The 14189-nt window shown below is 47.2% G+C and overlaps 1 protein-coding gene across 3 annotated transcripts in view; it reads right to left on the reverse strand.

The window, feature by feature from the left end:
- samd10b (sterile alpha motif domain containing 10b) overlaps positions 1-14189 on the reverse strand; it is a 34757-nt gene that overhangs the window by 17699 nt on the left and 2869 nt on the right. The window contains exon 1 of one of the 3 annotated variants that reach the window (XM_062459060.1): positions 6906-7072. The exons of 1 other annotated variant lie outside the window; for it this stretch is intronic. In XM_062459060.1, coding sequence (XP_062315044.1) covers positions 6906-6966 — 61 coding nt within the window. In that variant the 5' untranslated portion in view covers positions 6967-7072. Of the gene's footprint in view, positions 1-6905; positions 7073-14189 lie in introns of those variants that run through there. One more of the 3 variants, XM_062459061.1, reaches the window with a different exon arrangement.

Here is a 14189-nt window from a genome sequence, read left to right on the forward strand (position 1 = left end):
ATAATAACGGCAGTAGTTTAATTTAGCGAAGTACAAGGTAACGATGGATTCATGGAATTTCAATCATAATCCTGAATTCAAAACATTTCAACAGCAATTGCCCTACAGAGATCTACCTCCGCCCTCCATCTGTCCGCCTGTCCCTCCCTCCATCCATCCCTCCATCCCTCCATCCCTTCATCCCTCCCTCCACCCTCAGTCCATCTGTCAGGCTCGTGTGAGTGACAGCTGTCGGGAGGTGAGTGCAGGGAGATCAGGGAGAGGCCTCCTCCCAGAGACAAACTCTCAGGTGACTGAATAATCTCTGTTGCCTCCACCCCACCCTGCGCAGGACCCCTCACACAGCCCCGGGGAATCCTTCACATTAGCAGAAACTGTGTGTACGAGCGTGTGCAGAGCTGGTATTCATTATTCATTTTCATGTATAAAAACATTACTTCCACAGACAGTACATAACTCTAGTATTCAGTATTGTGTGTTATCTCATATATATAGAGGCCCATATGCAGAATCTTTGGCTGGCAGTCTTTCTCCCACTTGCCAGCTCTTGTCTAGCAGAGAGAGAAGAAAGAAAGCGTTGGGATACTTTCAACTCTATCGCTCTCTCTTTTCTTTCTTTTCTTTAGAATTCACTGCCTTCTTTTCCTTCTTTCATTTCACTCTATTGTTTTTCCAGATGCACGCATCTAAATAAAGACCCCAGTTTCTCCCTAAATGATCAGCCTCTGTGAAGCATTAGGGTCTAAATGGAAAATGCTCCAAAGACCTTTCTTCCTCTCCTCCCCTTCTCTCCCTCTCTTTTCTTTGCACATCCCTTGCTTCCAGTCGGCTGTCTTATGTAAGCATTACTGCTGGCATCACTACAGTGATTAGGGGCACAGAAAGAACTTGCCAAGTACAAAATATTTAATGAAGGATAAAGTATGATACCAATGCACATCACAGTCATGCACAAAAGAGGGAGAGAAATAATACTGAATTCATCTTGGTTTATTAAAAGTGAATATCAATGGGCCCAAATGTGCAATTGTTCCAATGTTTACTGAAAGTACTCAGCACTGAAAGGACTCAGAAGGATTAAAACTTTAACATTCAAAGGATTCCATTCTCTGTTCTCTCTCCCTTTCTCTCACCCGTCTATCTCTACCATTTCTGTTTCCACATTGGTCGTGTGGCATGCAGCTCAGGCTGACAAGGTCAGTGTGTCCATCAGAAAAGGGAGGCTACAAATTGGGTTCATGATATAGTTTGTTTATACAATTTCTTTACATAACCCTTTGGCCCATCATATTGTGATATTCCCTATCAATAACTGCCAATTCCCTCACTGCACAGTTTTCACTTTTTGAAATGGAAATAATCTGACAGTTGATTTAACTATTGTGGTGAAGTAAAAGTAGTTATGGTTTGCCTTTATTTGGAGACAGCTACAAACTCAGGAGAGTTCAGCCAATCCAAAGAGAGCTACATGACAGATGAGGCTTCTGGGAAACCCCAGCCTTCAGCAGAGCGAGGAAGAAGGAGCATTCAGGTGAGCACGAGGGAATCCAGAGTTCACAGAGCCATGATGGAGAAACCAAAAAGGAAAGAAAAGATCCGAAAGAGAGAAAAGGCAGTCAGGGTGTAGTGGTCTGGACCCCCCCCCCCCCCCATTTCTCCTTCTCTCCTCCACTCTCTCTTCTCTCTCTCTCTCTCTCTCTCTCTCCTCTCTTTCCTCATCTCTCTCCTCCTCTCTCTCTCCTCTCTTTCCTCCTCTCTCTCCTCCTCTCTCTCCACTCTCCCATCCCAGTCCACTCTTCTTCTGTACTTGTACGGACTACATCAGCATCCTTCTCCGTCTCCCCTGTATGCCCCTCTCTCCCTCCCTCCATCTCGCTCCCGCTCTCACTGGCTGTCATGTCCAGGTGGGCGGCAGGGCAAATACAGTCCAGCCCTGATCTCATTACTGCCACTCACACTGAGGGGGAGGAGACTGGAGGGAGAGTGGAAGTAGCGCAGAGCCCAGTCACCGTAAAGACTTGTCAATCATAGTCAGCTGACCAGAGAGGGGAGGGGAGAGGGAGATAGAGAGAGAAAGAGAGAGAGGGAGGGACAAAAGGCAGTTGATGAATATTCTAGATACAGCGCCTACGTTCAAGAGCATTTTAATGTGACCTTTAAAGGTTACTGTACATGGCACATTAACATCCTGGTAGGCTAAGCACTCAGTTCCACTCTGCTCTCAATCAGTGACCCTGATGATCACTCATCTTCCAGCAGTCATACCGCCCCCTCTATGAGCTCCCATTTACATCTTAACCTCTGGCTCTGGATCCACAGGAAAGTAAACCCTACCTCTTCATTGAGCTCAGCCAAATGGGATTAACAACACGCCCTATCATTGACACATCGCTGGAAGGGACAGGACTGCTCCTGGCTCTACTGGCAGCCGCTGGCATCAGCTGGCTTCTGCTTTCTCCCACATGAGGAGAACTGGGATCGGGCTGCTTCAGGGGTGTCATACCGTGAAAAGTATAGATTCCTAACGTAGGTTATAAGATCTGAAAGGATTAATGATTTGTCTGATCTGATGTAATTCCAGTCGCAAATATGTCCATCAGCAAGTCAGCAGGAAAGACTCCATGTCCTCTCTGCCTGGCTACATACATGATCAAATTAGGCGTAGTCAACGTCCATCCCCCATAACCTTTCCCGTAATTTATTTTGTATATCATTTATTTGTTGCATACGTGAACAGAAGGGAAGGGATGAGAGGAAGGGAGAGGAGAGGAGAGGAGAGGAGGAAAGGAGAAGAGGAGAGGAGAAAAGAGAAGAGTTATTTCCAGTCCCAAACACGCACACAGAGGGGTAAGAGACTCAGACAAGGGCAGACGGTTCCAGACAGGGCCTGAGGGGCTGTGGAGAACAAGCTCTAATAGGTCACAAGAACACAAGTCAGAAGGTCTCTGAGCCTCAACATTTGTCCCACCTCCCCCTTCAGCGTGGTACCATAGTGAAAGGGAAAATCTCTGAGGTATGCATTTTTTAAAGGACAATTAGCAATTATGTACAGTACCCCTAGAAAGTAATTCCAAGCCAAATCCCACAATAGATCACTGGGCAGTTTTAGACTTGTGTGCCCCGTCCATAAGAGAACATTTTAATTTAGTCCCTGGACTGTTTTTTCTCCTGAATGTTTCCATTGGCCTTAACCTTGTTATAGGTGTGTATGTTCTCCACACACACACACCAACCACTGATTTTGCAGAGTTTGTTATGACTAAGCCAAGATATGTTAGCCAAGCCACCGTACACTTGACACCAGCATAAACTACAAGCGTGAACTCTTGGCACAGCCAAGCCTAGTAGCTCTACACCAACTACCAATCATCTCAGGGATAAAGTTTATATTTAAAGTCAAAGGTGTCCATAAATCTATTTCCCAAAAAATCCCCACTACTGCATTCCTCCATAATCTGCGAGTGGCTGAAACGTTATCTTGCATTCATTTCACGCCTGTGTAACACATTTAACATAAATAACTAAATACAGTATCTCCAGTAAAAATACATAGCTCAGTTTCTCTATGTGTGAATGTAGCTCTAGTCCCTATTTGTCCCTGTGTCGCTGTCTGGTGATCCCCAGGCAGCACTATCCCACCAGACCCAGACTCAACCAGGAATGAGCCATGAAATGACAACATCTTCACAGAGCACAGGGAAGGAGGGAAATCTGGTTGAGGCTGAGGACGCATAAATATATATATAAATGAAGCTCTCTTTAAAAACCCTCCAGGGTCTTTTCCCATCATGCACTGCACTCCATTATCCACGGCGATATAAAACAATACTGTGAAGGCTACTGTGAAGGCTGGAGTTACTTTTCACAGCGTATCAGTGTTCCTTCTATCACAGATACTCCAGAATTACACACTGACTCTAAACACATTGTGCGTGAGGTATGTTTGTGTGTGTGTCTGTATGAAACAACAGCCATTGTGAGCCAAAATTATGATCTTAATAATAGTAATTATTAAGTATTAAACCTTATTAGTATCATTATTAAGTAGCTTACATACATGAACTGTAAGTCCACTACAACATCAAGCTCCTGGTCACGCCTGTGCTAGTGCAGGACAACAGGCACGGTGGCCCTCTAATGGGATCCTGTGTTTCAGCTCTCTCTCGTGACACTGTCGCTCTGTCTCTTCAGACTGGAGAGGCTCTGTAGGGGGCAGACATCCCTGACCTTAACCACCTCTTCAGACAGTCACAGGATTGTTCATATCTTATAACAGAACCCTTCCCCCGCCACACACACACACACACACACAATCACCTCCCTCTGTGTTGCTGTGTGCTCACAGTTTATAGACCCCCCTTGGTCACAGGCAATGTCACTGCAGGGAGAGACGGTACTATTGATTACCACCCCAGAGTGTCAGATAAAACACTATTACAGATCCGATAGCACACACACACACACACACACAGTCATTAGTGACAGTAATTTCCTGACTCTATGACAGGTGCCCTTCATACTGTAGTGGAGGTGGGATTTTATGCTGGGACACGTTTAGGTGAGGAAGGCACATACTCGAGAGGGTGAGAGTCAGTTGGCTTTTCAAGAGGATAATAGGGTGAAGGAGGAGCCAAAGCACGGATGAGTGAAAAGATGGAAGGATGAGAGGAGCAGGGGAGTGGGTGGACATAAAGAGCTGAATAGGGAAATCCCGGGGCAAAGAGCGGGAGGAATTAATAAATAGGTGAATGGGTCAGACCAGGTGGGGAAACCGGAGAGTTGTGAGAGGAAACAGGAAGGCCTGGAGGGAGGAACTATTAGATACAGGGAGAGGAGGGGGGGGGGGGATGAAGAGAGCGCGCGGTGTGAGAGGTCATGACAGTTAGATGTTCCTCTTTTATTTCCCGCTCTGTGCCGGCTACTCTCGGCTCTTGTAAGACGACGTGCAGCCGCAGATTCAATCTGGCTCACGGTCGATAACTCAGAGCTGCCCTGAATGAATGTCAGCAGAAAAGTGAAGAGCGGGAGGGGAAGGAGGAGAGAGGGAGGGTGACAGGGAGCTTATCAGGGGAGGAGGAGGGGGTACATACGTACTTATGAGGCTCATATAGTCCCGTCAACAGGCTCACCATACACTAGGATAAGAAACTGTGATTGTCCAAACAACCTAACATGGCTTCCTGTTACTGTCTGTTCCTATCTTACCAATGTGGAGGCTTAGGAAAGCTAAACAGGAGATCTCTCAGATAGAGATTTACTTTGAAAGGGATGTGCTGTAAACATGCTGAATGCACAGTTCTCATACCTCTGACGCTGTCTGTCAGGCTTCCCTTTGTCAAACCTGAGCTCTAATTAGCAGTCCTGGTATGATAAGGCCACTGCATAATGCTTATGTTAGTGCAGCACAGTAGAATGCTTCAGAACATCAAGCTAATGATGGCAGAAACAAATCAAACTAAAACTGTGTGTGTGTGTTTTTGTGTGTGTTTGATTCAATTATTTACAGGGGCAGTGAGACTAGAGCCATGTTCAGAAGAATCTACCTACCAGCCTCTACCATTACCATCATGCAAGTGTCTGTCACACCAGTCAGGCTGAGACCTTGAAATGGACCCTAGCTGTGGGAGAGATAGCACATGAAAAGGCTAAACAGCTTGGAAAGGTCAACCATGAAGACCAAAACATTTTTCATGTTTAATTGCACAGTCGTGATTGCCATGGCCTACATCTGTATCGAAAAGAAGAAAATAGTTATGGACTTTGATCTTGAATAATTGAATATGTTTGTAAAAGGCCACATCAACACCCCATCTCCTAATAACTAGCTACTCTCCTGACCATGATGACAGGATTTAATACAATTAGCTTCTCTTCACCCACACTACTGAAGAAGTACAGTGTATAAGCTTAACAATACAAATACTACTGTTCATTTAATTTACTTAAGTAATGTATTAACTGTATTATTTGTGAAAGTCCCTTTTAGTCTGTTCTACTGGAATTCATTGAGAAGAAAAAGCATGTAAATGATTCATTTAAGTCAAAACTAACAGAAGTGCATAATTTTCCCACTCAAACAAGATTGCTCTGATACATTTTTACTAGTGATGAGTCGTTCGCGAACGATCCGGCTCTAAGAGCCGGCTCTTGAAGGTGAACGTCGGGAGCTGGCTCGCATATCTGAAGAGCCGACTCTATTTTTAATAGATTAATACAGCCTATAAAAACTAAATGATTATGAAATAACTAATTTTAATTGTATTTAAAATAATTGACTAATTCAAAGAACAACAAAAAAATACTTGTAGGCTTAAAGGCGCACACGATCATCCTCACATTCTGTTCCTGTCAATCTTGCATGAGGGAGGGCCGAGCCAACTCACACAGTCAGAGAGTAGTCAAAACTCGGAGGAGAGCCATGACAAATCAATGCATTTTTAAAGATATGTGGTTACGGTCGAGTATGATTTCATTTCATAATTTAATTCAAATTGTTTGCACACCCATCATAGTCAAATTCATAGTTAAAACATGTATTTTTTAAAGAGCCGTTCGGGAGCCAAAAGAGCCGGCTCTTTTTGGTGAGCTGAGCCATACGAGCCGGCTCACGAAAAAGAGCCGGAATGCCCATCACTAATTTTTACTGCTTGTTGAATTTCCCCTTGACTGAAAGAACCATGAACGTATGTCTACGCACAAAAGTATACACGGCAAACCATTAAAACTAGTTTCATCTCAGAATTCTAAGAATAATGTTTCAGCATATTTTAAACACACACAACCCTCATTCACAGTCAAGGTTCTGCACACAGTGAGCTAGCGGGTAGTGTAGGCTCCCAGGGATACAGGATACTGATGAAAAGCAAGCCCAGACAAACAGTCTGGGACTAGACAGAGAGCTGTACCTTCACAGATGGCATGGAGAGCGGTCCGGCAAGGAACCACTACAGTCCTTCTGTTGATCATGGACCCACACTTGACATTTACAGTCCAGCTGGAATTACCAATATAGTAGGCATCCCATCCCTTTTGATTCCAGTTCTGATCATCCCAATGTGAAAGAATGAGAGAGAGATAGATCAAGAGAGAGAGAGAGTTATAGGGCAACTATGGAAGGCTATTGTAAAACTGCAAAGGAGTACTGAGTCTACAAACAGAGACTAACACACACACAAACACACACTAGCCCAGACCAGACTTGACTACAGTTGATTATAACGGTCACATGTTCTAAATCCATATCTGCACCACTACCGTGGCCTGATAAAGAGCATGGGAGATAGAGTGGTCACCAATCAATACTACATTGAGTGCACAAAAGCTCTGAGCTCCACATCACTGTGTGTGTGTGCATGTGTGTGTGTGTGTGTTGCATAAGAATAACAGCACAATAACAGTATAAGACAGACACAGAATAACACACACACGTATAGAGACACATTAGAAGAAATTAAAGAGAAGTAATGAACAGGGATGAAGTTTGACAATGAAAAAGAAGTGAAAAGGAAGACCAAGGGGGAAAGACAGAAGGTATAGAGTGAGAGAGACGGTTAAAGAAAGTTCTGAGAGAGAGAGAGAGAGAGAGAGAGAGAGAGAGAGAGAGAGAGAGAGAGAGAGAGAGAGCTGGTTTGTTAGTCTCATCACTGATGTGAGAGCCCAGAGAGCTCCAGTGAGGCACAGCAGGGAGTCTCTCCATGGACCAACTAAACTGAGGTTTGAAGAGTTCTTGTTTCCTTGCCGAGTTTCTCCATTCTGTGGTGAGAACCTGTCTGTCTTTGATCTCAGCCAGTAGGAGGCAGAGTACACAGAGGGAGGAGGGTGGGGGGGGGGGGCACCGGAGGAGGATGCAAGCTGACACCACCCAGTCAGGTCCGTGTTGAGGGGAAACAGTAGGATCCCAACACTCATACACAGATAAAGAACAAGCAACACATGGTAACTTGCATAAAAAACATCCAGGATGTCTCCTACGCTGCTTCCCCCCTCTCCCCGCTGCTGCACAGAGGGAAGACTCATAAACAAGGAGAGGGTTAAGCTTTGCTCTGTGTTTTCATATGTGAATGACAGAGCAGCCATCTCAGTGTTTCCGCCTAGCAGGAGAAATGAGTCCTCCCTTTGGGCCCCCTCTGTGCCCCATCTCTCTGCCCCCCCCCCCCTCTCCTGTCCTATGCAGTGGTCTGGGGGGCACTCTCCTGTCCTATGCAGTGGTCTGGGGGGGCTCTCCTGTCCTATGCAGTGGTCTGGGGGGACTCTCCTGTCCTCTGTAGTGGTCTGGGGGGGCACTCTCCTGTCCTATGCAGTGGTCTGGGGGGGACTCTCCTGTCCTATGCAGTGGTCTGGGGGGACTCTCCTGTCCTATGCAGTGGTCTGGGGGACTCTCCTGTCCTATGCAGTGGTCTGGGGGGGACTCTCCTGTCCTATGCAGTGGTCTGGGGGGCACTCTCCTGTCCTATGCAGTGGTCTGGGGGGGCTCTCCTGTCCTATGCAGTGGTCTGGGGGGACTCTCCTGTCCTCTGTAGTGGTCTGGGGGGGCACTCTCCTGTCCTATGCAGTGGTCTGGGGGGGACTCTCCTGTCCTATGCAGTGGTCTGGGGGGACTCTCCTGTCCTATGCAGTGGTCTGGGGGGCACTCTCCTGTCCTATGCAGTGGTCTGGGGGGCACTCTCCTGTCCTATGCAGTGGTCTGGGGGGGACTCTCCTGTCCTATGCAGTGGTCTGGGGGGGACTCTCCTGTCCTATGCAGTGGTCTGGGGGGCACTCTCCTGTCCTATGCAGTGGTCTGGGGGGGACTCTCCTGTCCTATGCAGTGGTCTGGGGGGGACTCTCCTGTCCTATGCAGTGGTCTGGGGGGCACTCTCCTGTCCTATGCAGTGGTCTGGGGGGGACTCTCCTGTCCTATGCAGTGGTCTGGGGGGACTCTCCTGTCCTATGCAGTGGTCTGGGGGGCACTCTCCTGTCCTATGCAGTGGTCTGGGGGGCACTCTCCTGTCCTATGCAGTGGTCTGGGGGGGACTCTCCTGTCCTATGCAGTGGTCTGGGGGGGACTCTCCTGTCCTATGCAGTGGTCTGGGGGGCACTCTCCTGTCCTATGCAGTGGTCTGGGGGGGACTCTCCTGTCCTATGCAGTGGTCTGGGGGGGACTCTCCTGTCCTATGCAGTGGTCTGGGGGGCACTCTCCTGTCCTATGCAGTGGTCTGGGGGGGCTCTCCTGTCCTATGCAGTGGTCTGGGGGGGCTCTCCTGTCCTATGCAGTGGTCTGGGGGGGACTCTCCTGTCCTATGCAGTGGTCTGGGGGGGGGACTCTCCTGCCCTCTTCAGTGGTCTGGGTGGGGAGCTCTCTGGTCTACCGTGTGTTGTGTTGATGGGGTGCTTTCTCTCCAGTCATTAATTGCCATGTTATCAGCACCTCTCCTGCTCAGAGAGTTCAACAGGGCCTTTCAGCCAGGCAGACACGCCAATTACCTCCTTTCTCCACACGAACGCGCATTTAGACACTCATACACACACCCACACACGCACACACACAGCAGGGTTTCAGAAGCCTTGTAGCACGGCAGTCTACAGGGAGCCCAGGTAACACAGAACACAGCAGTGATTACAACGGACATTTGGGATGAAAGAGAGAACAGAATCAAAGCAAAGAGCTGTCTGTGGAACTCTGCACACACACACACACACACACACAGACACACACACACACACACACACCACACACACATACACACACACAGACACACACAAACAAACAAACAAAATCCCTACCGGAACTACATTTGTAGGCCAAAAGTTCCTTTTGGAATCTCTTTACTTCTTCTTCTTCCTTCTTTCTCTCTATGTCTCTCTGTGTGACTGTAAGTTTACCAGTGCTCTCTATCTCTCTGTCTATAACATGGATCTCCACCATATCCTCCTAATGATAGCAGAAGTTTATCTCCAAACACAAAGAGAATAGTGAAGTGTCATATACATTTAGGCTTGTTCTCATAGACCACACCAATTAGGCTACCCTAGTTCTCTTAAAATACTGTGTGTTAGCTGATGTGTGTATGTGTGTGCGTCGCTGCTAATTAGTGCTGACCATGGCCTCTTCCTGGATGTGTGTCACTGCCGTTTTTGTAATAATATTCAATGCTGGTGTCCTAGCACTGCCAAACTAGCTCACACTCATCTCTCTTCCACTCTACTGAACTCGTTTTCCTGTTATCACTAAGCCACACTGAGTTGTATGAACTAATTCACACAGACCAAAAACACACACCACAATTATCCTTCAAGGGCATGGTATTAAGACTATAACTATTGCTATAACCCACCTGTGTCATCTAATGTCTCCCAAAGAGCTGGTCAGTACAGTGAAAGCTCCTCATGGGTCCTGTATTTAGTTCTAAACATTTCCAAAATCTGCCGACCAAATTCTAAACTCTGAAGTTGTCAGAGTAGATCACCATCATCGCCTCTATTGCAGCTACGGGTCTTTTCTCTGTGTCATAGCTGTGTGTGTGTGTGTGTGTGTGTGTGTGCATGCATACCGGTGTAGTCGTGTGATTGTGTGAGAAGAGCAGTGTCAATTTGAAACTAGGGCAAAGCAGACCATCGCTATGACACATCAGATCCCGCCCCCGCTAAATATGAGTGACAGGCCGACACGCTGGCGTGGGCCCAGTCCGCTCAGACAGTCCTGCAGTCAGAACAGAACTACGTAGAACCAGAGTGTCTCCTCCTGTCACGCTGACCTCTGTAACACTGAGGTACAGTCAGCCCAGGAAAGGGGCCGTAACAGGCTGTCTACTCTCAACGCTTCCATGAACTTAACCTGCCTCCCTCCATCCTCTCCTTCCTGTCTGCCTCCCTCCATCCCCTCCTTCCTGTCTGCCTCCCTCCATCCCCTCCTTCCTGTCTGCCTCCATCTCCATCCTCTCCTTCCTGTCTGCCTCCATCTCCATCCTCTCCTTCCTGTCTGCCTCCCTCCATCCCCTCCTTCCTGTCTGCCTCCCTCCATCCCCTCCTTCCTGTCTGCCTCCCTCCATCCCCTCCTTCCTGTCTGCCTCCATCTCCATACCCTCCTTCCTGTCTGCCTCCATCTCCATCCCCTCCTTCCTGTCTGCCTCCATCTCCATCCCCTCCTTCCTGTCTGCCTCCCTCCATCCCCAGCTCCCGAGGGACAAATCTCTTTCTAATCTTTGGGATAAGGTACACAGGCAGCGTATTCTGACTGGATTTCAGAGAAAGCCGGTTAAGAGTCAGACATTTGAGCATGAGAGAGAGGGACAGAGAGGGGGAGAGAGGGATAGAGAGACAGGAAGAGGGAGGAAGAGAAATAGGATAGAGAGACAGCAAGAATGAGAGATGGTCTTTTTACTGATAAATGATCAAGCTACCAAAAACTCCAAAGATTGTAATAAAAGCATGAGTATGGTTGTAACCTTTAACATGCTGTGATGGGAGCAGGAGAAGGATAATGTCAAAACGCAGACTGATATCTGTCCATCTGCCCTTAATCGGACTCTAAGAAGCACAACTGTGACAACAAGATAAGAGCAGGATGCAGTTACATTTAGGCCCAGATAAAACGATCTCTTCTAATCCAGAGTATTCACATCACTCATTCCATACAGGTGGAAGATGTATCATGTAGTAGCACATGGAACAGAAATCCAACATCTGGTTAAAGAGGCTGTTCATATGTCCACAGATGACATACATCATGAATTGCCTTACACACGTTGTGTTCTGTATTCATATTCACTCACGCAGGACTGAGGGACTGGCGTAGGCCTGCTGTTTGTTTTCATGGAAACTTAAGAGACAACAGAAGAAGTCTGAGGGAGCAAGAGAAATGAAAAGAAATAACAAAAATAAAGACAGTAGAACGTTTGGGAGCAAAACGGCTTCACCACCACGCTCCAGTTCACGGTCTGTTTACCCTGACCAGGCAGGAGGTTGAGAGAGAAGGGGGGTATGGGAGAGCGAGCAAGCGAGACAGAGGGAGAGAGACAGAGAGTTGAAGAGAAAGTTAGAAGAGGAAGAAGTTAGAGTTCGGCCCACTCCCCTCCACCACCTCTCTGCTGTAGACGACACGCTGACACTTGGTTGCTATTGACACAGTAAATTGAGGGCCCATTCGAGGCGCTGGGACACCCGTTGGAGGTCATAAACCCTGGATGTTATTACCTCTATGCCAGGGGAGGGGAGCTGGAAGGGAGGCAGAAAGTTGGAGAGGCAGAAAGTGAAAAAAGGGCGTAAAGAGACCAAAAAAAAAAGCAGAGAGAGAAGAAGCAGAGATGAAGGAGCTAATAGAAAGGATGACAGTAATACATTTGAGAAAGCAAAAACAGCTCATTCCCAGGGTATGCTCTGGGCGGCAACTGGCACCATGAATGCTGAATGAGACATAGAACAATGATTTGACATGATTCTACAGCTCACATTCAACACATTTAATACACACAAACACACTATCATGCACATATCAGCTGGTTATTCACAAGCCCTGTTTGAGCAGAACGGAGTACTTGGGGATGATAATACTGGACTGGGATGAGAAGTGTAATTGCTTTTCGGGTGGAGAAGGAAGGTGAACGTGCCATGCATGTCTGCCGAGGGCGTAGCTGCAGACATTAGCCATTTGTTTAATGGGCAATCTGCATTCCAGACCCCCACGACCCACGGCACAGACAGAGAGGGGAGAGAGAGGGTTTCACAAGGAGAAATCAGCATCCTGCTTACCTTCAGACAGAAGGCCACTCATAATTAGCATGTTTATTTTGCCGGTGTCTAAGATGGGGTCATGAGCTCTAGCAGAGGGCATCACTGGTCTCCTTGAATCTCAGACTTGAAAGAACTTGCGAATTTAGTGAAGGACAAGGCTGGAGAACGCTGCAGGACTGGGATTGGGCTTCACCTCGCTTTGTCCTTCAGGACAGACAGTCCCAAACTACAAATCCTACTTTCTCTTCTTGTCAAACAACCAAATGACAATCATGTATTACAATGTGTCCCAATATACAGTAGGTACGGTAGTTGACAGACTCAATGACATTTATCGTAAGTGTGCTTGTGTGTGAGTTTGTGTGTGTCTGTGTGTGTGTGTGTGTGTGTGTGTGTCAGTGACTACAGAAGAGCAGTACACATGAGGGATACAACCATGTATGATTATACCTCATTTGTATAACCCTTTCAGCAAATTAAATCTTGTTTTAATCTCTCTCCACCCCCCTACCCCCACCCCTTCTCTCTCTCTGTCCATCTCTCTCTCTGTCTTTGCAGAACACTAATTAGAGGAGAGATATTGGATACGGGCTTGTGCTCATTCTAATTCAAGGGGAGGAGGGAGGGGGAGAAAGAGGACAAAGTTGGACCCGGGACGAGACCAATGAACCGGAACTAAGGCCTCGTCACTTTGAAAGAAATTAGTGAAACGGGAAGGTCGGAATGAGAGAGAAATCAATGAGACAGTCCGAGTGGGCCGCGGAGAGAAGCTCTCTCATCTCACACTGCGATCCCAATCCTAACTAAGCGATGCCTTAGCACAAGACTGCCTGATGCACTAAGAACTGCCGCCACTCCTACACGGCACACACAGAGACACACACACTCTCACTCTCCTGGCCGTGCTGATACTAAATTCTTCTCATTTACCCCTTGATCAATGTCTGAGAGTCCCAAGGGACTGTTGTGTAAATGTTTATAGGACAACCCCCAGTCCTCTCTAACTCTCTCTTTCTGGCCACTCTCTTCTGTGGCCACAAGTCAAAGGTCATATTTCTGTTTGATTGTGGGGACATGAACTGAGTGGAAGGCTCAACCCCTGTATCAGTCTGCTATCACAAGGGACTTCTGGTTTATGGGCTTTTCCGTTTCCCTTTCCTACTGAGAAATAGTGACTAAACACAATCCTCTCTCCTCCCCAGCATGACCTTCCTTCTCTCGCACTCTTACTCTTGTGCCTTTCTCTCCAGTTTTAGAGCATTCATATTTCTGACCACTACCATCCATTATCAGCCGGGCTGTGCCAGACAGTGCACACTAGGGGGGTGGTAATGGTGTGTGTGTGTCTGGATGTATGTGTGTCTGTCTATCTTTAGGAGGATGAGCCAAAACCAGGGACTAAACCAGGGCAATCACAGGGCAATGATAACCCTCTGTAAGAGCTTTTACAAAAAAAACAAAATCGGTTACATCACTCACAT

Source organism: Osmerus eperlanus, chromosome 4 (assembly GCF_963692335.1).
Source record: "Osmerus eperlanus chromosome 4, fOsmEpe2.1, whole genome shotgun sequence".
NCBI classification, from domain to species: Eukaryota; Metazoa; Chordata; class Actinopteri; order Osmeriformes; family Osmeridae; genus Osmerus; species Osmerus eperlanus.